The sequence below is a fragment of the Dendropsophus ebraccatus genome, chromosome 11 (genome assembly GCF_027789765.1).
Source record: "Dendropsophus ebraccatus isolate aDenEbr1 chromosome 11, aDenEbr1.pat, whole genome shotgun sequence".
NCBI lineage: Eukaryota > Metazoa > Chordata > Amphibia > Anura > Hylidae > Dendropsophus > Dendropsophus ebraccatus.
Window position 1 is genome coordinate 94,646,412 of NC_091464.1, and position 23,380 is coordinate 94,669,791.

General features: G+C 44.7%; 1 protein-coding gene and 1 long non-coding RNA gene across 2 annotated transcripts in view; both read right to left on the minus strand.

Moving 5' to 3' along the window:
* LOC138768201 (uncharacterized) overlaps positions 1-23,380 on the minus strand; it is an 860,246-nt gene that overhangs the window by 441,834 nt on the left and 395,032 nt on the right. The gene's annotated exons all lie outside the window — the stretch shown is intronic.
* ARHGAP31 (Rho GTPase activating protein 31) overlaps positions 1-23,380 on the minus strand; it is a 128,268-nt gene that overhangs the window by 29,569 nt on the left and 75,319 nt on the right. The window contains exon 4 of the mRNA XM_069946347.1: positions 7,013-7,095. Coding sequence (XP_069802448.1) covers positions 7,013-7,095 — 83 coding nt within the window. The remainder of the gene's footprint in view (positions 1-7,012; positions 7,096-23,380) is intronic.

Sequence of the window (23,380 nt, forward strand, 5' to 3'; positions counted from 1 at the left end):
GCAGAAGTCCATGGAAACGCCACAAAACTTCTAGTAAATCCTCTATAAACTATGGGCACATCCTGCAGGCTATGGGGGAACTCCAGCTGGGGAAACAATAAAAGACTCTACTAACGTCCAGCAATGATTCACTGCCGAGACTCTGACCTGGAAGCCGATGTAACTACAGAGTGTGTGAGCCTGAGGGCGTCTGATGGTGCAGGGTCGGATCCTGGACTGAGAACCATCCTTAGGACATACGGACAGTAAGGAGATACAATGGCTCCTTGTTCTGTCATTTCCTTCCTGGGACAGCAGAGGACCTCAGCGTCCTGGTGCAGGCAGCACGGTATTGATAATGTAGACAGGACAGGAGATGCACAAGATCAGCAGGAAGTAAGTGTATGGCCATAATACTATATGGTAGGCACAAGGGAACCAAACTACTAACAGAGACCTAAAGGCAGATAGAAAGACCTAGCTAGTACATGGGGATCTAACTACTACAAGGAGGAACTAGCTACTACATGGGGGATCTAACTACTACAAGGAGGACCTAGCTAGTACATGGGGGATCTAACTACTACAAGAAGGACCTAGCTACTACATGGGGGATCTAACTACTACAAGGAGGACCTAGCTAGTACATGGGGGATCTAACTACTACAAGGAGGACCTAGCTACTACATGGGGGATCTAACTACTACAAGGAGGACCTAGCTACTACATGGGGGATCTAACTACTACAAGGAGGACCTAGCTAGTACATGGGGGATCTAACTACTACAAGGAGGACCTAGCTACTACATGGGGGATCTAACTACTACAAATAGGACCTAGCTACTACATGGGGGATCTAACTACTACAAGAAGGACCTAGCTACTACAAATAGGACCTAGCTAGTACATGGGGGATCTAACTACTACAAGGAGGACCTAGCTACTACAAATAGGACCTAGCTAGTACATGGGGGATCTAACTACTACAAGGAGGACCTAGCTACTACAAATAGGACCTAGCTAGTACATGGGGGATCTAACTACTACAAGGAGGACCTAGCTACTACAAATAGGACCTAGCTAGTACATGGGGGATCTAACTACTACAAGGAGGACCTAGCTAGTACATGGGGGATCTAACTACTACAAGGAGGACCTAGCTAGTACATGGGGGATCTAACTACTACAAGGAGGACCTAGCTAGTACATGGGGGATCTAACTACTACAAGAAGGACCTAGCTACTACATGGGGATCTAACTACTACAAATAGGACCTAGCTACTACATGGGGGATCTAACTACTACAAATAGGACCTAGCTACTACATGGGGGATCTAACTACTACAAGGAGGACCTAGCTAGTACATGGGGGATCTAACTACTACAAATAGGACCTAGCTACTACATGGGGGATCTAACTACTACAAGGAGGACCTAGCTACTACATGGGGGATCTAACTACTACAAATAGGACCTAGCTACTACATGGGGGATCTAACTACTAAAAGATGGACCTAGCTAGTACATGGGGGATCTAACTACTACAAGAAGGGCCTAGCTACTACAAATAGGGCCTAGCTATTACATGGGGGATCTAACTACTACAAGAAGGACCTAGCTACTTCAAATAGGACCTAGCTACTATATGGGGGATCTAACTACTAAAAGATGGACCTAGCTACTACAAGAAGGACCTAGCTACTACATGTGGGATCTAACTACTACAAGAAGGAATAAAATCCGTAATGGAGTGCACTCTTTGTAATGGTAGAGCAGGGTGCAGCAGCTGAGGACTGAATCCACGTCCTCCAACAAATAATAAACAGAGTTCCGCTGCACTCCTTCGGTGAAAAAATCAAAGTGTTTTATTCCATATCAAAAAAGATTACATACTGCAACGTTTCTGTCTCATCCCGAGACCTTTGTCAAGCATAGTGTTAGTGAGCATCACATCATATATTTATACACACGTGTATACACTTCAATCAAGTGCTAATTAGTATAGTGAAAAAATTATCAACATAGACATAGTAGGGTCCACATAAGGACAACAGTGATCATTTGTGTAATATCGCTGTGCATTATATACAGATTAGTACAATCTTCGTACTGTGCAAAGTGACATCTTTAAAAACATTAGATCTTGAGCGGAGTCTGCCACCATTCGCCACTGCTTCCATTCATAAATTTTCAATACGACCTCCTCTATGTAGATGAAATCCAGTTCAGTGTTAGTACGCCTGCGCGTGTGTCTTCTCACTACACACGATTGTTGTGGGCGGTAACGTGGGTGGAAACATGGGTGGTCTAACGGGAACACGTCATTCTGCACTGCAGTTAACCGGAATTACGGGAAAATATCTCTGGCATCCAAGGTAAGTGTCTCTTTTCATGGTTACTAGGATGTACCTATAATCGTAGTGTCCGCAGTGTTTTCACTGAGGGATCGGTGTCAGGCCTGATAACCCGCAGTACATAGGATGGAGTTCCATGCAGTCTGTTTCCCCAGAACCCCTATGATTATAGGTACATCCTAGTAACCATGAAAAGAGACACTAACCTTGGATGCCAGAGATATTTTCCCGTAATTCCGGTTAACTGCAGTGCAGAATGACGTGTTCCCGTTAGACCACCCATGTTTCCACCCACGTTACCGCCCACAACAATCGTGTGTAGTGAGAAGACACACGCGCAGGCGTACTAACACTGAACTGGATTTCATCTACATGGAGGAGGTCGTATTGAAAATTTATGAATGGAAGCAGTGGCGAATGGTGGCAGACTCCGTTCAAGATCTAATGTTTTTAAAGATGTCACTTTGCACAGTACGAAGATTGTACTAATCTGTATATAATGCACAGCGATATTACACAAATGATCACTGTTGTCCTTATGTGGACCCTACTATGTCTATGTTGATAATTTTTTCACTATACTAATTAGCACTTAATTGAAGTGTATACACGTGTGTATAAATATATGATGTGATGCTCACTAACACGATGCTTGAGAAAGGTCTCGGGATGAGACAGAAACGTTGCAGTATGTAATCTTTTTTGATATGGAATAAAACACTTTGATTTTTTCACCGAAGGAGTGCAGCGGAACTCTGTTTATTACTACAAGAAGGACCTAGCTACTACATGGGGCATCTAACTACTACAAGAAGGGCCTAGCTACTACATGGGGCATCTAACTACTACAAGAATGACCTAGCTACTACAAATAGGACCTAGCTAGTACATGGGGGATCTAACTACTACAAGAAGGGCCTAGCTACTACATGGGGCATCTAACTACTACAAGAAGGACCTAGCTACTACAAATAGGACCTAGCTAGTACATAGGGGATCTAACTACTACAAGAAGGACCTAGCTACTACATAGGGATCTAACTACTACAAGAAGGACCTAGCTACTACAAATAGGACCTAGCTAGTACATGGGGGATCTAACTACTACAAGAAGGACCTAGCTACTACATAGGGATCTAACTACTACAAGAAGGACCTAGCTACTACATGGGGGATCTAACTACTAAAAGAAGGGCCTAGCTACTACATGGGGGATCTAACTACTACAAGAAGGGCCTAGCTACTACAAATAGGACCTAGCTAGTACATGGGGGATCTAACTACTACAAGAAGGACCTAGCTACTACATAGGGATCTAACTACTACAAGAAGGACCTAGCTACTACATGGGGGATCTAACTACTAAAAGAAGGAGATAGCTACTACATGGGGGATCTAACTACTACAAGAAGGACCTAGCTGCTACATGGGGATCTAACTGCTAAAAGAAGGAGATAGCTACTACAAGAAGGACCTAGCTACTACATGGGGGATCTAACTACTACAAGAAGGAACTAGCTACTACATGGGGGATCTAACTACTACAATAAGGACCTAACTACTACATGGGGGATCTAACTACTACAAGAAGGACCTAGCTTCTACATGGGGATCTAACTGCTAAAAGAAGGGGATAGCTACTACAAGAAGGACCTAGCTACTACAAGAAGGACCTAGCTACTACATGGGGGATCTAACTACTACAAGAAGGAACTAGCTACTACATGGGGGATCTAACTACTACAATAAGGACCTAACTACTACATGGGGGATCTAACTACTACAAGAAGGACCTAGCTGCTACATGGAGATCTAACTGCTAAAAGAAGGAGATAGATACTACAAGAAGGACCTAGCTACTACATGGGGGATCTAACTACTACAAGAAGGACCTAGCTACTACATTGGGGATCTAACTACTACAAGAAGGAGATAGCTACTACAAGACAGGGCTCCAGACTAAAAAAATTTACCTGTGAGCCATTGGCTCCTAACCTGAAAAATTTAGGCGCCAAATAGAATATTTGGTCGCCAACATTTTAAACCATGTAAAATTAATGTTATGTTAAATGGGACTTACTGTGCGCAGAGGCCACGGCAGCCTCCTCCTCCTCCTCCTCCTCCTCCTCCTCCTTTAGATCCTTTCTTTTCTTAGTTTGAAAACGTTCAACATGGAAACTTGCAACTTGACAACCATATACAGTCTGACTCAGTACTTCAGCTTCACTTGGCTAGCCTTTTAATGAGGCTTACTCTTCTGAACTTGAACTTAAAGGGAACCTGTCGACCCCCGTGCTGGGGTGACAGGCTCCCAACCCCCCTATACTCACCTCATCGCGCCGGGTCCCGCTTCTGAAGATGGTCGGGTCACGGAGATCTCAGCCGCTGCGGCCCGGCGCGCACACTGAGAGATGAGTCCAACGCTCATAGAGAATGACGGGAGAGTCCAGCGCTCCGTCATTCTCTATGAGCGTTGGACTCATCTCTCAGTGTGCGCGCCGGGCTGCAGCGGCTGAGATCTCCGTGACCCGACCATCTTCAGAAGCGGGACCCGGCGCGATGAGGTGAGTATAGGGGGTTCTAACGGGGGGTTGGGAGCCTGTCACCCCGTCACCGAGGGTGACAGGTTCCCTTTAAAAGCTTGCAACAGTCTATACATACTGAGCTAGACTTCTGACTGCAGCCATAGTGACCCCCCACAAGATGTGTATATAGATAGATATATCTCTCACCTAGTGACTAATGCAAGTGACCCCCTACAATACAGACACCTGAGGGGCCCTGATAATAATAATTGTGCATATATCTATCTCCCAGTGTCTGCAGCCAGTTTGCCCTACACTTATAGATGGCCCCCTCCCCTTATAGATGACCCCCTCCTTTTATAGATGACCCCCTCTACCCCCATTATAGATGCCCCCTCCTCCCCCCCATTATAGATGCCCCCTCTCCCCCCCCCCCATTATAGATGCCCCCTCTCCCCCCCCCCATTATAGATGCCCCCTCTTCTCCCCCCCTTATAGATACCCCCTCCCCTTATAGATGGCCCCCTCTCCCCCCCCTTGAAGATGGCCCCTCTTCTCCCCCCATTATAGATGCCCCCCCCCCTTTCCTCTATGCTAAGCAGTATTTAAAAAAACAAACACACAAACTCACCTGACAACCCGCTCCCGTCCTATCCCCGGCAGCGCGGCGCATCAGTGAGCTCCCTGTACGCCGGGGCTGTGACTTCTGACACAGGAAGCGGCCCGGACTTAAAGAGACAGCGTGCCGCCGCCGGTGCCAGTCGCAAATGGCGCCCAGATTAATAAATCTGGGCGCCATTTGCAAAATGTCAGTCGCATTGGCGACCATTTTGGTCGCCATCTGGAGCCCTGCAAGAAGGACCTAGCTACTACATGGGGGATCTAACTACTACATGGGGGATCTAGCTACTACAAGAAGGACCTAGCTACTACATGGGGAATCTAACTACTACAAGAAGGACCTAGCTATTACATGGAGGATCTAACTACTACAAGAAGGACCTAGCTACTACATGGAGGATCTAACTACTACAAGAAGAATCTAACTACTACATGGGGGATCTAACTACTACAAGAAGGATCTAACTACTACATGGGGGATCTAGCTACTACAAGAAGGACATAGCTACTACATGGGGATCTAACTACTACAAGAAGGACCTAGTTACTACATTGGGGATCTAACTACTACAAGAAGGAGATAGCTACTACAAGAAGAACCTAGCTACTACATGGGGGATCTAGCTACTACAAGAAGGACCTAACTACTACATGGAGGATCTAACTACTACAAGAAGGACCTAACTACTACATGGGGGATCTAGCTACTACATGGGGGATCTAACTACTACAAGAAGGGCCTAACTACTACATGGGGGATCTAGCTACTACATGGAGGATCTAACTACTACAAGAAGGGCCTAACTACTACATGGGGGATCTAGCTACTACAAGAAGGACCTAACTACTACATGGGGGATCTAGCTACTACAAGAAGGACCTAGTTACTACATGGGGGATTTAACTACTACAAGAAGGAGATAGCTACTACAAGAAGGACCTAGCTACTACATGGGGGATCTAACTACTACATGGGGGATCTAACTACTACAAGAAGGACCTAGACTTTGAAGTCAGAGTCAGGCAGTGTCAGTCAGAGTCAGTCAGTGTCTGTGTTAGTCTGCGTCAGTCAGTGTCAGTAATGTGTGTTTATGTATGTTAGTGGTGTCTCAAGTGATTGTGCATAGTGGATAGATGAGGGGCCCACTGAGGCTCTGTCGCTCGAGGGCCCCACAAAAACCTGGAGCCAGCCCTGGATTTGTTTTATTATTTTGTTATGTAGCAGACGGATAACCAGACGAGTGTCCCTGCCATATACACACGGCTCATTCCTGGGGTCAGAGACGTCTCTGTTTACACGGATCTGCCAGATGCAATATTTAAAGTTTACCAAACACTTACTACATGACGGCTGCAGACGGTACTGCCACCGCGGATACACGGGAGGACAGACAGTGGGCGCTACACCACCAGCATGAGTTATAGTATACTACATAGGATTCATAACTTATAATAGACAAAATACACCAGTCACTGGAAATACATGATCAATAAAAGAGTGTGATCAATGAGGAGGTCGCTCATACTATTACCTGTAATGCGATGGCGGCAATTCCTGGATGACATTTTGAATTTGAGAAAGCTGATCCCCCTCCACAGAGCATGACACAGCGTCCTGAGGAAACCAGAGAGAGAGAAAACATTACTGATCCCCACAATTACTACCTGCGGTATTAAACATGTCCACAGGGGGCAGTATTAGAAAAAAAAATTATTCTTGTATATAGGAGCAGTAATATAGTAGTTATATTCCTGTATATAGGGGACAGTATTATAGTAGTTATATTCCTGTATATAGGAGCAGTATTATAGTAGTTATATTCCTCTATATAGGAGCAGTATTATAGTAGTTATATTGCTCTATATAGGAGCAGTATTATAGTAGTTATATTCCTGTATATAGGGAGCAGTATTATAGTAGTTATATTCCTGTATATAGGGGGCAGTATTATAGTAGTTATATATTATAGGGGGCAGTATTATAGTAGTTATATATATATATATATATATATATATATATATATATATATAGGGCTAATATTATAGTAGTTATATTTTTGTACACAGGATTACTTAGGAATGATGACTGCAGTACTGAGGTTACTACGGCTCTTACTATGACTGGAATTTCTCTTTTATATGTTACTATATAACAGAGGAGCACAGGCATTTTGAGTGTTGTGGTTTAGTGGCCCTTAAATATTTATCTTGCACTTGCAGTCATTTCTAGCTTTGTCCTCCTTCAGTCTCAGACAGGAATCCTGAGGATTGTTTATGAGGTGATGTCACAGTCCGGCAGCTGCTGGGAGGTCTGCAGGGTTTCCGATCTCATTACTGGTAGCACACACTATATTTTTTCAGACTGTCGCACTGATAAAGCAGAATACAACAGACGAGATATGACACCAAATCCAGACTGAGCTTCAGGCATGAACTGAACAGAGATCCCTATGGATCTACAATGCAGACTATATCCAGACCGCAGCCAGATATAGAGGAGCTGAATGTGTTTATCTGGGCACTGTAGCAATACACCAAGATCTAGTTATGCAATATATTTACCAGTAAAAATAAAAATAAAATTTTTTGATGTTGAGATGCAACAAGTGCGACGTACAAAGTACAAGAAACAAAGCAAGCTTTATGCATAGAAATATAAAGGTTTCCCCCATTTTTCCTCAAACTGATAATTTCACAGCGTAAGGATTATGTAGGCAAATTAGTACTTAATCAAGCGGATTCCATTTAGGAGGCGAGAACACACACATAGCCGCCGACAGCTGCAGAAACCACTGGATTCCCTTAATATAGGCTGATGATTAATATTATACACAGGGCTGTGAATAATGTCAGTGTGACTCCTGAACTCATCTGTATACCTCTACTAGAAAATATAAAGAAATAATGTGCTGCTCCTATATACAGGAACATAACTACTATAATACTGCCCCCTATATACAGGAATATAACTACTATAATACTGCTCCTATATACAGGAATATAACTACTATAATACTGCTCCTATATACAGGAATATAACTACTATAATAGGTGTGAGGTGCAGCACTCTTTTTCTTCCCTGAATCGTATTTTGTTTCTCTCTTTTCTCCGTGTTTTGCACTCCTCCTGGTGAGACCCACATGACCGCAATTAGCAGGAGACACCTGAGTGCTCATGGTTTTAATCCCTCCTGTCTGTCCCATTCTATCTTTGATAGCTATGGTGAGTGCAATACCTTATCCAGACTTGTGCTGTTTGGGGGCAGCTTCCTCCGCCGGTGGTGCTGGCTGGGTTTTGGTGTGGCATTTTTGGGACTGGTCCTGTGGCATGGGGGTTACAGGGCCGTTCCATGGCCTCCCTTCCCTGACTGTGCACGCCTGCGGGGGTGGTGGTCACTGACCGGCACAGTGTGGACTTAGTGTAGGGACCCATGTGTATCAGATACCTGCACAAGGTACATGGGGCAGTGTGGCTTGATCAATTCACATACAGAATTCTGATGTTTTTTATGCAGCCGAGAGGTACTAGTATCAGCCATAGGTGTGAGGTGCAGCACTCTTTTTCTTCCCTGAATCGTATTTTGTTTCTCTCTTTTCTCCGTGTTTTGCACTCCTCCTGGTGAGACCCACATGACCGCAATTAGCAGGAGACACCTGAGTGCTCATGGTTTTAATCCCTCCTGTCTGTCCCATTCTATCTTTGATAGCTATGGTGAGTGCAATACCTTATCCAGACTTGTGCTGTTTGGGGGCAGCTTCCTCCGCCGGTGGTGCTGGCTGGGTTTTGGTGTGGCATTTTTGGGACTGGTCCTGTGGCATGGGGGTTACAGGGCCGTTCCATGGCCTCCCTTCCCTGACTGTGCACGCCTGCGGGGGTGGTGGTCACTGACCGGCACAGTGTGGACTTAGTGTAGGGACCCATGTGTATCAGATACCTGCACGAGGTACATGGGGCAGTGTGGCTTGATCAATTCACATACAGAATTCTGATGTTTTTTATGCAGCCGAGAGGTACTAGTATCAGCCATAGGTGTGAGGTGTAGCACTCTTTTTCTTCCCTGAATCATAACTACTATAATACTGCCCCGTATATACAGGAATATAACTACTATAATACTGCTCCGTATATACAAGAATAATACTACTATAATACTGCTCCTATATACAGGAATATAACTACTATAATACTGCTCCTATATACAGAAATATTACTACTATAATACTGCTCCTATATACAGGAATATAACTACTATAATACTGCTCCTATATACAGGAATATAACTACTATAATACTGCTCCTATATACAGGAGTATAACTACTATAATACTGCTCCTATATACAGGAATATAACTACAATAATACTGCTCCTATATACAGGAATATAACTACTATAATACTGCTTCGTATATACAAGAATATAACTACTATAATACTGCTCCTATATACAGAAATATAACTACTATAATACTGCTCCTATATACAGGAATGTAACTACTATAATACTGCCCCCTATATACAGGAATATAACTACTATAAAACTGCTCCTATATACAGAAATATTACTACTATAATACTGCTCCTATATACAGGAATATAACTACTATAATACTGCTCCTATATACAGGAATATAACTACTATAATACTGCCCCCTATATACAGGAATATAACTACTATAATGTGGCTCAGGGAAGAAACAGAGTGCTGCACATCACACCTATGGCTGATACTAGTGCCGCTAGGCTAAATAAAAAACACATCAGAATTTTGTGTATGAATTGATCAAGCCATACTGCCCCATGTACCTCGTGCAGGTATCTGATACACATGGGTCCCTACACTAAGTCCACATCGTGCCAGTCAGTGGCCACCAACCCCGCAGGCGTGCACAGTCAGGGAACGGGGGCCATGGGACGGCCCTGCGACCCCCATGCCACAGGACCGCCCTGCGACCCCCATGCCACAGGACCAGACCCACAAACACCACACCAGAACCCGGCCAGCACCGCCGGCGGAGAAGGTCGCCTCCAAACAGCACAAGTCTGGATAAGGTATTACACTCACCATAGCTGCAGCAAACAGAATGGGAAAAACAGGAGGGATTAAAACCATGTGCACTCAGGTGTTTCCTGCTAATTGCGGTCATGTGGGTCTGGTCCTGTGACATTGGGGTTGCAGGGCCGTTCCATGGCCTCCCTTCCCTGCATGTGCACGCTTTGCCGGGTTGGCGGTCGCTGACCGACACGGTGTGGAGTTAGCGTACAGACCCGTGTGGACCAGAGGACCTGCGCGGTGGTACACGGGGCAATATGGCTTGATCAATTCATATACAGACACTCTGGTGTTGATTTTTAATACAGGCCTAGCGGCATTAGTATCAGCCATAGATGGGATGTGCAGCCGTTCCACTCTCTCCAGTTCGTGTCATAACTACTATAATACTGCTCCTATATACAAGAATATAACTACTATAATACTGCCCCCTATATACAGGAATATAACTACTATAATACTGCTCCTATATACAGGAATATAACTACTAGAACACTGCCCCCTATATACAATAATATAACTACTATAATACTACCCCCTATATACAGGAATATAACTACTATAATACTGCTCCTATGCACAGGAATATAACTACTATAATACTGCTCCTATACACAGGAATATAACTACTATAATACTGCTCCTATATACAGGAATATAACTACTATAATACTGCCCCCTATATACAGGAATATAATTACTATAATACTGCTCCTATATACAGGAATATAACTACTATAATACTGCTCCTATATACAGGAATATAACTACTATAATACTGCTCCTATATACAGGAATATAACGACTATATTACTGCTCCTATATACAGGAATATAACTACTATAATACTGCTCCTATATACAGGGATATAACTACTATAATACTGCTCCTATATACAGGAATATAACTACTATAATACTGCTCCTATATACAGGAATATAACTACTATAATACTGCTCCTATATACAGGGATATAACTACTATAATACTGCTCCTATATACAGGAATATACTACTATATTACTGCTCCTATATACAGGAATATAACTACTATAATACTGCCCCCTATATACAGGAATATAATTACTATAATACTGCTCCTATATACAGGAATATAACTACTATAATACTGCTCCTATATACAGGGATATAACTACTATAATACCGCTCCTATATACAGGAATATAACTACTATAATACTGCTCCTATATACAGGAATATAACTACTATAATGTGGTTCAGGGAAGAAACAGAGTGCTGCACCTCACACCTATGGCTGATACTAGTGCCGCTAGGCTAAATAAAAAACACATCAGAATTTTGTGTATGAATTGATCAAGCCATACTGCCCCATGTACCTCGTGCCGGTATCTGATACACATGGGTCCCTACACTAAGTCCACACCGTGCCAGTCAGTGGCCACCAACCCCGCAGGCGTGCACAGCCAGGGAACGGGGGCCATGGGACGGCCCTGCGACCCCCATGCCACAGGACCAGACCCAAAAACACCACACCAGAACCCGGCCAGCACCGCCGGCGGAGAAGGTCGCCCCCAAGCAGCACATTCACATACAGAATTCTGATGTTTTTTATGCAGCCGAGAGGTACTAGTATCAGCCATAGGTGTGAGGTGCAGCACTCTTTTTCTTCCCTGAACCGTATTTTGTTTCTCTCTTTTCTCCGTGTTTTGCACTCCTCCTGGTGAGACCCACATGACCGCAATTAGCAGGAGACACCTGAGTGCTCATGGTTTTAATCCCTCCTGTCTGTCCCATTCTATCTTTGATAGCTATGGTGAGTGCAATACCTTATCCAGACTTGTGCTGTTTGGGGGGAGGCTTCCTCCGCCGGTGGTGCTGGCTGGGTTTTGGTGTGGCATTTTTGGGTCTTGTCCTGTGACATGGGGGTTACAGGGCCGTTCCATGGCCTCCCTTCCCTGACTGTGCACGCCTGCGGGGGTGGTGGTCGCTGACCGGCACAGTGTGGACTTAGTGTAGGGACCCATGTGTATCAGATACCTGCACGAGGTACATGGGGCAGTGTGGCTTGATCAATTCACATACAGAATTCTGATGTTTTTTATGCAGCCGAGAGGTACTAGTATCAGCCATAGGTGTGAGGTGCAGCACTCTTTTTCTTCCCTGAACCGTATTTTGTTTCTCTCTTTTCTCCGTGTTTTGCACTCCTCCTGGTGAGACCCACATGACCGCAATTAGCAGGAGACACCTGAGTGCTCATGGTTTTAATCCCTCCTGTCTGTCCCATTCTATCTTTGATAGCTATGGTGAGTGCAATACCTTATCCAGACTTGTGCTGTTTGGGGGCAGCTTCCTCCGCCGGTGGTGCTGGCTGGGTTTTGGTGTGGCATTTTTGGGTCTGGTCCTGTGACATGGGGGTTACAGGGCCGTTCCATGGCCTCCCTTCCCTGACTGTGCACGCCTGCGGGGGTGGTGGTCGCTGACCGGCACAGTGTGGACTTAGTGTAGGGACCCATGTGTATCAGATACCTGCACGAGGTACATGGGGCAGTGTGGCTTGATCAATTCACATACAGAATTCTGATGTTTTTTATGCAGCCGAGAGGTACTAGTATCAGCCATAGGTGTGAGGTGCAGCACTCTTTTTCTTCCCTGAACCGTATTTTGTTTCTCTCTTTTCTCCGTGTTTTGCACTCCTGCTGGTGAGACCCACATGACCGCAATTAGCAGGAGACACCTGAGTGCTCATGGTTTTAATCCCTCCTGTCTGTCCCATTCTATCTTTGATAGCTATGGTGAGTGCAATACCTTATCCAGACTTGTGCTGTTTGGGGGCAGCTTCCTCCGCCGGTGGTGCTGGCTGGGTTTTGGTGTGGCATTTTTGGGTCTGGTCCTGTGACATGGGGGTTACAGGGCCGTTCCATGGCCTCCCTTCCCTGACTGTGCACGCCTGCGGGGGTGGTGGTCACTGACCGGCACAGTGTGGACTTAGTGTAGGGACCCATGTGTATCAGATACCTGCACGCGGTACATGGGGCAGTGTGGCTTGATCAATTCACATACAGAATTCTGATGTTTTTTATGCAGCCGAGAGGTTCTAGTATCAGCCATAGGTGTGAGGTGCAGCACTCTTTTTCTTCCCTGAACCGTATTTTGTTTCTCTCTTTTCTCCGTGTTTTGCACTCCTCCTGGTGAGACCCACATGACCGCAATTAGCAGGAGACACCTGAGTGCTCATGGTTTTAATCCCTCCTGTCTGTCCCATTCTATCTTTGATAGCTATGGTGAGTGCAATACCTTATCCAGACTTGTGCTGCTTGGGGGCAGCTTCCTCCGCCGGTGGTGCTGGCTGGGTTTTGGTGTGGCATTTTTGGGTCTGGTCCTGTGACATGGGGGTTACAGGGCCGTTCCATGGCCTCCCTTCCCTGACTGTGCACGCCTGCGGGGGTGGTGGTCGCTGACCGGCACAGTGTGGACTTAGTGTAGGGACCCATGTGTATCAGATACCTGCACGAGGTACATGGGGCAGTGTGGCTTGATCAATTCACATACAGAATTCTGATGTTTTTTATGCAGCCGAGAGGTACTAGTATCAGCCATAGGTGTGAGGTGCAGCACTCTTTTTCTTCCCTGAACCATAACTACTATAATACTGCTCCTATATACAGGAATATAACTACTATAATACTGCCCCCTATATACAGGAATATAACTACTATAATACTGCCCCCTATATACAGGAATATAACTACTATATTACTGCTCCTATACAGGAATATAACTACTATAATACTGATAAAGGAACAGAAGTTGGCACTCACCGCTTGGGGTCGTGAATATCCTTTATTAGAAGAACGTGGTACACTCAGCTGGGAAGGGGGAAGGTGGTAGAGGCAGGGAGCGTCACTAGTGCAACGAACATTTTCGCCCTGTGTCGGGCTTCGTCTGGTTGTGAACACATCAGAGGAAGGGGAGGTGCTCTTATAACAATTGAATACAATGCAGATCTTTTTTGCTACAAACATGTTAACAAAAAACACTAAATACATTAAGGCAGCAATACGGTCAAGTCATTTCTCTCATTAAGCCCCAGAGGGCCAACAGCATTCAACTTTGTAATCCATAAAGTTTCTCTCACTAATAAGTTTTTTAACCAGTCGCTGCCATCGTTTGGAGGGTTAACCTTTTCAAGTCCGATATATTTCAGACATTTAGGGTCGTTGGCATGTGTTGTACGAACATGATCTATTAGTCGGGGGACCCCCTTCCCTGTTCTAAGGGAGTAGAGATGCTCTTTGAATCGGACCCATAATGCCCTTTTGGTTTTACCCACGTAAAAACGGAGACAGGGGCAAATGGTGGCGTATACGACATGTGTTGTCTTGCACGTTATCATTTCTTTGATGAAGCACTCCTGGTCTCCCAATCTGATATACGCTTTGGTGAGCAATTGCGGGCAATACTGGCATTGTCCACATTTCTTATTGCCCTTAGGTAGAGAGCGTTGTAACCAGGTCTGTTTACTTTTAGGGGAGGTGGCTTTGAGGGAATCGCCTATAGTTACGTTTTTCCTAAACGTGAGTATCGGCTTTCTCGCAGCTACATCCCTGAGATCAGTGTCTTGTTCCAAAAGGAACCAATGTTTGTAAATTACATTACGGATGAACTGGTTCATGGGCGAATTTTGCAATGCAAATGTGAACCTTTTGCCCATTACATCATAATTATTAGAACGTGTCTGGCTATGTGACTTGCGAAGGGAGGGGCGACTACGGGCTGCAGCTTTTTTATATGCAATGTCTATAATATTTTCTAATAATTATGATGTAATGGGCAAAAGGTTCACATTTGCATTGCAAAATTCGCCCATGAACCAGTTCATCCGTAATGTAATTTACAAACATTGGTTCCGTTTGGAACAAGACACTGATCTCAGGGATGTAGCTGCGAGAAAGCCGATACTCACGTTTAGGAAAAACGTAACTATAGGCGATTCCCTCAAAGCCACCTCCCCTAAAAGTAAACAGACCTGGTTACAACGCTCTCTACCTAAGGGCAATAAGAAATGTGGACAATGCCAGTATTGCCCGCAATTGCTCACCAAAGCGTATATCAGATTGGGAGACCAGGAGTGCTTCATCAAAGAAATGATAACGTGCAAGACAACACATGTCGTATACGCCATCATTTGCCCCTGTCTCCGTTTTTACGTGGGTAAAACCAAAAGGGCATTATGGGTCCGATTCAAAGAGCATCTCTACTCCCTTAGAACAGGGAAGGGGGTCCCCCGACTAATAGATCATGTTCGTACAACACATGCCAACGACCCTAAATGTCTGAAATATATCGGACTTGAAAAGGTTAACCCTCCAAACAATGGCAGCGACTGGTTAAAAAACTTATTAGTGAGAGAAACTTTATGGATTACAAAGTTGAATGCTGTTGGCCCTCTGGGGCTTAATGAGAGAAATGACTTGAACGTACTACTGCCTTAATGTATTTAGTGTTTTTTGTTAACATGTTTGTAGAAAAAAAGATCTGCATTGTATTCAATTGTTATAAGAGCACCTCCCCTTCCTCTGATGTGTTCACAACCAGACGAAGCCCGACACAGGGCGAAAATGTTCGTTGCACTAGTGACGCTCCCTGCCTCTACCACCTTCCCCCTTCCCAGCTGAGTGTACCACGTTCTTCTAATAAAGGATATTCACGGCCCCAAGCGGTGAGTGCCAACTTCTGTTCCTTTATCAGTATTTACACTGTGCGTTTTTCTGCAATTTAGTTGAGCACCTCCAAGGGTCTGTTTTTCAAACGTGGGAGCTACACTGTGCCACTTTTTAGTGGTCCGAGACGCCTGTGTTTTACCTGGTGCCGGCAACCGCTCTCTCTACTCCAGGTCATAACTACTATAATACTGCTCCTATATACAGGAATATAACTACTATAATACTGCTCCTATATACAGGAATATAACTACTATAATACTGCTTCTATATACAGGAATATAACTACTATAATACTGCTCCTATATACAGGAATATAACTACTATAATACTGCTTCTATATACAGGAATATAACTACTATAATACTGCCCCCTATATACAGGAATATAACTACTATAATACTGCCTCCTATATACAGGAATATAACTACTATAATACTGCTCCTATATACAGGAATATAACTACTATAATACTGCTCCTATATACAAGAATATACTACTATAATACTGCTCCTATATACAGGAATATAACTACTATAATACTGCTCCTATATACAGGAATATAACTACTATAATACTGCTCCTATATACAGGAATATAACTACTATAATACTGCTCCTATATACAGGAATATAACTACTATAATACTGCTCCTATATACAGGAATATACTGCTATAATACTACTCCCTATATACAGGAATATAACTACTATAATACTGCCCCCTATATACAGGAATATAACTACTATAATACTGCCTCCTATATACAGGAATATAACTACTATAATACTGCCCCTATATACAGGAATATAACTACTATAATACTGCTCCTATATACAGGGATATAACTACTATAATACTGCCCCCTATATACTGGAATATAACTACTATAATACTGCCCCTACATACAAGGATATAACTACTATAATACTGCCCCTATACACAAGAATATGACTATTATAATCAGTAATCATGAATGAGTGTGTTGGATCAGTGTGACGTGTGTTGTTCCTCTTCCAGTCTCGGCTACGGGGACAGTGAATAATGGATTATGACTTTTACACAAGAACAAGATGTTGCCCTGGATGATATATTCCTATGGCTCTTCCCATGCCAGGCTGTCAGTGATGGAGGACAAACCATCTGTGCTGCTGCCCTAACAAAATAGTATCCAAATTATTGTTGTTCTGGACATTATGTTTAGGAATCAATTTATGGCTGTATTACATTATTCATCTGAAAACCGAGGCCATAATAACCTGTGAAATAGCAGCTTTTCTACTTAGTTATCCTGAACTGCAATCTCTACAAAATGCTCCAGAGCTGCACTCACTATCCTGCTGGTGGGGTCACTGTGTACATACAATACAGATCCTGTACTGATCCTGAGTTACATCCTGTATTATACCCCAGAGCTGCACTCACTATTCTGCTGGTGGGGTCACTGTGTACATACATTACATTACTGATCCTGAGTTACATCCTGTATTATACTCCAGAGCTGCACTCACTATTCTGCTGGTGGGGTCACTGTGTACACACATTACATTACTGATCCTGAGTTACATCCTGTATTATACTCCAGAGCTGCACTCACTATTCTGCTGGTGGGGTCACTGTGTACACACATTACATTACTGATCCTGAGTTACATCCTGTACTGTACTGCAGAGCTTCACTTAGAGAATTCAGATTCAAAGATCATTAAGATCACATATAAAGGCAGACGGATTGTGAGTGCAGCTCTGGAGAATAACACAAGTTGTAAGTAAGTTGACCTGATTAATCATTATGTGACTGAAGTTTAGACCTCTACAGAATAAGGGACCCCCAATAATCCCACATGCTGGCCATGGGATATGATAAAGTATAAAATGAGGCAGTCAGCATCTTTTCATGAAGAATTTGTTGCATATTCTGTGCACGTGCTCGGCCATGTGTAGTCTGGGCTTATAATAAACATGTGGTTGTTTCCTCCTTCAGAGCAACTCTAGACACCAACAATAAATGAAATGACACTATTTCCGGTCACCCTTATTTCTAATCCCTTTAAATCCAAACAATCTCTGTAGAATAAACATTACCAGAGAATTACCACAAGTCAACCAGGATGAAAGGCGATTCCAGAGGAGCAGACTGGAAAGGGTTTATAAAGTATTTATCCAAGAGTCTGAGACTCCACAGAACGAAAGGGAGACCAGTGTCTATGGCCGGAGAAGACTCAGAGCAATGGTGAAACTGCCCATGAAGGATCAGCCGCCATAAAGACTCCAGGAGACAGGGACGGCTTATTATCCAGGAGGCCACCAAACATCTTAGGAGAAGTGCAGGGTCTCCAGCCTCAGCCGAGAGCCACCAAACATCTCAGGAGAAGTGCAGGGTCTCCACCAGCCTCAGCTAAGAGCCACCAAACATCTCAGGAAAAGTGCAAGGTCTCCAGCCTCAGCCGAGAGCCACCAAGCATCTCAGGAGAGGTGCAGGGTCTCCAGCCTCAGCTAAGAGCCACCAAACATCTCAGGAAAAGTGCAAGGTCTCCAGCCTCAGCTAAGTGTCACCAAACATCTCAGGAGAGGTGCAGGGTCTCTGGGTCTCAGCTAAGAGCCACCAAACATCTCAGGAGAGGTGCAGGGTCTCAGCTAAGAGCCACCAAACATCTCAGGAGAACTGCAGGGTCTCCACCAGCCTCAGCTAAGAGCCACCAAACATCTCAGGAGAAGTGCAGGGTCTCCACCAGCCTCAGCTAAGAGTCACCAAACATCTCAGGAGAGGTGCAGGGTCTCTGGGTCTCAGCTAAGAGACACCAAACATCTCAGGAGAAGTGCAAGGTCTCCAGCCTCAGCTAAAGAGCCACCTTTATTACTTCATGACAAGAATGGGTCCACGCAACAGTGGGAGGAAGGAGAAGCTAGGAGAATAGCATAGAGAAGAACAAGGAGAACACTGCAGAGAGGAGCAATATGGAAAGCAAGAAAATAAAGAAAGAAAGGTGCAATGAGAAGATCAGGGGCCAGAGGAAGAACAGAAGCAAGGAGAGGAGAAAGAAGAAAAGCAAGAAGATGATCAAGGAGAGACACAAAGAGGAGAGCAAGCATGGAAAGGACAAAGATCAGAGCAAGGAGAGGGCTAGAAGAGGGGCAGGGAGAAAGGCAAGAAGAGCAGAACAGCAAGGGTAGGTGCGTGGAACCAAGCAAGAAAAGAAATGAGGAAAGGAGCAAGAAGAGAAGAATGGAAAAGAGCAGAGAGAAGATCTGGGAGAGGAACAAGAAGACTGGCATTAGGAAGAGCAAGGAGAGGAGCAAGTGCAAGAGCTCTTCACCTACAGCACATCATCCAGATTCTTCACAAATCTTGTTTTACTCACAGAGGAGAGAAGCTTTACGTACTTCACAGTAAGTCCCACATGGAAATGGTGATGAGATGTTGTCAGGGGAGCTATGATGGCTCATGACTGGTAGTCTATGGAACCGTTCATGTCTATCATGCTGCCCCTTCCCCACTAGAAATATGGACCATTCTCCACACTCTAATTTGGACACTACTATTTACACTTAGGACCCTCAAGGCAAAGTCTGTCTGGTCATCTTCCTATAAGCTGAAGAGTAACTGGATAATAGTGACTGACAATGGACTGGATGGAAGGGTTCAAGGTTGTGGATTGTCCCAGGCAAAGCCCACACCTGGTCATGATGTCCCCTAATTCTACCAACTGTAATCCAACAAGACTAAGGAGACAGGTGGAAGGGTCTGCGGAATCACACTATGTATTATATGTAGTAATAGGAACAATGGAAGACAAGACCTGGCCCTACCGCGAACCACCAGGAAACTCGGCAAGCAAAATCATCCATTCAAGTGAATGTAAAAAAAGAAAAAAATAATAATTTTTCAAATATTCTTTATAAAACTTACATAGCCAAAATAATCCATTATGAATGTCGTCGATGTATCCTAATAAAAATGGCGGCTCGTGAGTTAGTGATGAGATTATTAGTGGCTCCCGCCCATTCAGCCTTCTATAAATACATCATGGCTTCCTCTATATTGTGCCAGCTTATTGGCCTGTGTCTTGACCTCATGTTTTTGAGGCTCCACCCCCAAGGACCCCATTCGGAAAATGTATGTATCATGCAGTATCAGCACATCAGTTCTCAGTGAATGTATAAATAAGGGGTCAACACGTCCGAGTCCTTATACTACTCTCCTACCCGTCTAGTCCTAACAAAAGGCGGTCACATGACATCACTTCCGGTGGAACATGATGGGTCTCCATGATGGATAGGTTAGGGAGTGAATCCACAGATTAACACTATATACACTTAGGGTTACAATCTATAGTATTGGACTATAGTCACCCATCGGCATGTACAACAAATCGAGGAGTCAGCTTTGGTGATGTCATCATTTATGATGTCACTGGCCGTTACCTTACAGTCCGGGTCGGGGAAGAAACCCTTTTGATAAAGCATATTTAACTTATCCTCAGTCGACCCTGGGAGGCACCAGCTGTAGCCATCTGTATACAGAGAGGATGACTAGGATTACCGCTAAGCCAGTAGACACCACTATATTAGGCTACGCTGGCAAATTTTCAAAGCCAAGGAACACAAATGTACACAGCAGAATTTATTTGCGGTTTGTGATTTTCTTTTATCGAGCTTATTGGTCTCCTTGGGGAGAACGCTGATCTGGTGTAAGGAAACCTATAGGCAGAGAGGTGTTACCTGGGAAAAAGTAGGGGAGGGGAGGTAATGGTAGTTTTGGGGAGTCTTCTTTAACATGCAAATATATGCAAGATACAGACTGCATGACACCGACTGCAAGATATACTGACTGCATGATACTGACTTAGAATAGTCTACAAACTATATTTTACATGATGTTAAAAAGTCATAGTGCTGCCATCTAGAGGTCATAAGTGGCGCTGCTTTTTTTTTTTTTTAATTATTAGAATTCTTTTTCAGGACTTTTTTCACTGTAATCATGTTTCCAGGCAGGCCCCATCACAGTTACTATTTTTCGTCTTTTACTATCCTTTCTTTCAGTAACCGTTCATGTTGCGGGCAGGTAGTGCACTGGACGTGTGATATAATTGCTGTGAAGTGTCTTCTATTCTGGAGGAGCTATAAAGGTTGGGTAGCGGCGCTGGGCTCGGGGAGCAGTGCTGGGCAGGGGAGCGGCGCTGGGCTGTGGGAGTGGAGCTGGGCTCGGGGAGCGGCGGTGGGCAGGGGAGCGGCGCTGGGCTCGGGGAGTGGAGCTGGGCCCGGGGAGTGGAGCTGAACTCGGGGAGCAGCGCTGGGCTCGGGGAGTGGAGCTGAACTCGGGGAGCAGCGCTGGGCTCGGGGAGTGGAGCTGAACTCGGGGAGCAGCGCCGGGCTGGGGAGTGCTGCTGGGCTGGGGAGCGGTGGGGAGCAGTGCTGGGCTCGGGGCTGAGTACAATTAGCCAATTAGCGGGCTGCAGGCACAACATTTGAGTGAACATTGTGAAGGCGGCCACACTAGCCATGGGGCCGGCCGCAGCAGCTCTTTTATTATAACCTTTACAGCGGCACGCTTTCCTCAGCTGGAATCTCAATGTCTCGGCTATTATCCTATTCACACTGGAGGCCCCGACTTGTGCTGTAATAATAGACATAGCTGAGATTCCTGCACAAGTGACGCTCCTGGCATCTTAAGAGCCTTATATTTACCAGAGAATATGAGGAGTGCCGTATATATCGGCCATCCACGAGTGGGGGAGGGGGGGACCAGAATGGATGTGCCAGTGCACAAGGTCTATTCTGTGTGGGACGCGCTACATCATATTTACTCTCCAATCACTTAAAGTGTATCTGCCACTTAAAAAAAAAAAAAAACTTTCCACATGTCAAAAGTTTCGATTGGTCGGGGTCTGAGTTTTCAGCCCCTGACTAATTGCTAGAACCAGTATTCCCTGCCCCTGCTCTCTGTGCACACAACTGAGATGGTCCCATAGACTCAGACTGGGAGAGTAACCTGGTCACATGGCACCAAAATGGGAGAGGACCAGCCTAGTGTCCTCTACAGCAGGGATGGGGAACAGCCTCTCCTTCAGCTATTGCAAAACTACAATTCCCATCATGCCTGAACAGCCAAAAGCTGTCCAGGCATGATGGGAATTGTAGTTTTTCAACAGCAGGAGGGTCGAAGGTTCCCAATCCCTGCTCTGGACGATGAGGTCTAACCCCTCGGACCCCAACCAACCAAAGACACTATACTACTATATTCCTGTAATACATCTACGATAACAAAGCTATTTTCCAAATACTCTTTACTAAAAATCTTCTGATATTTGTGTGTACAGTTCCAATGCAAATCTATGCATGGCCATGGTGATAGACTACAAACCCTATGTAGTCTGATGCTGCAGTTTCCTTCATTGGAAAATGCTTTTTCTACATGTCAGATGGACAGGGGTGTAGCTGGGGGGGAGGGGGTAGTTTGGGAAATTGTTGCATGTACTGGGTAACAAATAAGGTGCTAAAACAAACCACTGGCCAGGGTATTAGGATACAGGGGGCGAAGCAGCTGCCCCCAGACCCTGGGGGTTGAGCGTCACACCAGAGAGACCCCAGTATTATACTTGGAAGGTGGGACCCTGTTACAGGTTTTTGTATTAGCACCTAGAACTTTGGACTTGACAAAGCGATGCGGCACCCATACCATCTATCCCTCCCTGTGATGTCAAGTGAGTAAATCCACATAAGACGTTGCAGTCGGTGAGTGCCTGGATTCTTTTCTCCTTTATGTCATATCTATAGAGATATCGAGGTAAAAGTCACTCCAGAACCTCAGTGCCCAAAGCCCACAGGAGCCTAGAAGCCTCTGCAGCACCAGAAAGACACCAATACAATACATGGTACCTAGTAGGTGGAGCTTTAAGCCCCACCCCTGAGGAAACCCTAAAGAAGGCATCTTTCTAAATATTCTAGAACTTTTCTGAAGCCTGGAAATGTATTCTCATCTACTCATATTAACAGGATGACCTTCATAATTTCCACCCGGGGAATGCTGAATTCCTGATCATCCGACCACAGCGATATATGACCTCCCCTCGGCAAAGAACATAGTAGAATGCAGTAACACAAAAGTAAAACAAATGATAAAATCAATAGAACCGCAAGAACTGCCTGC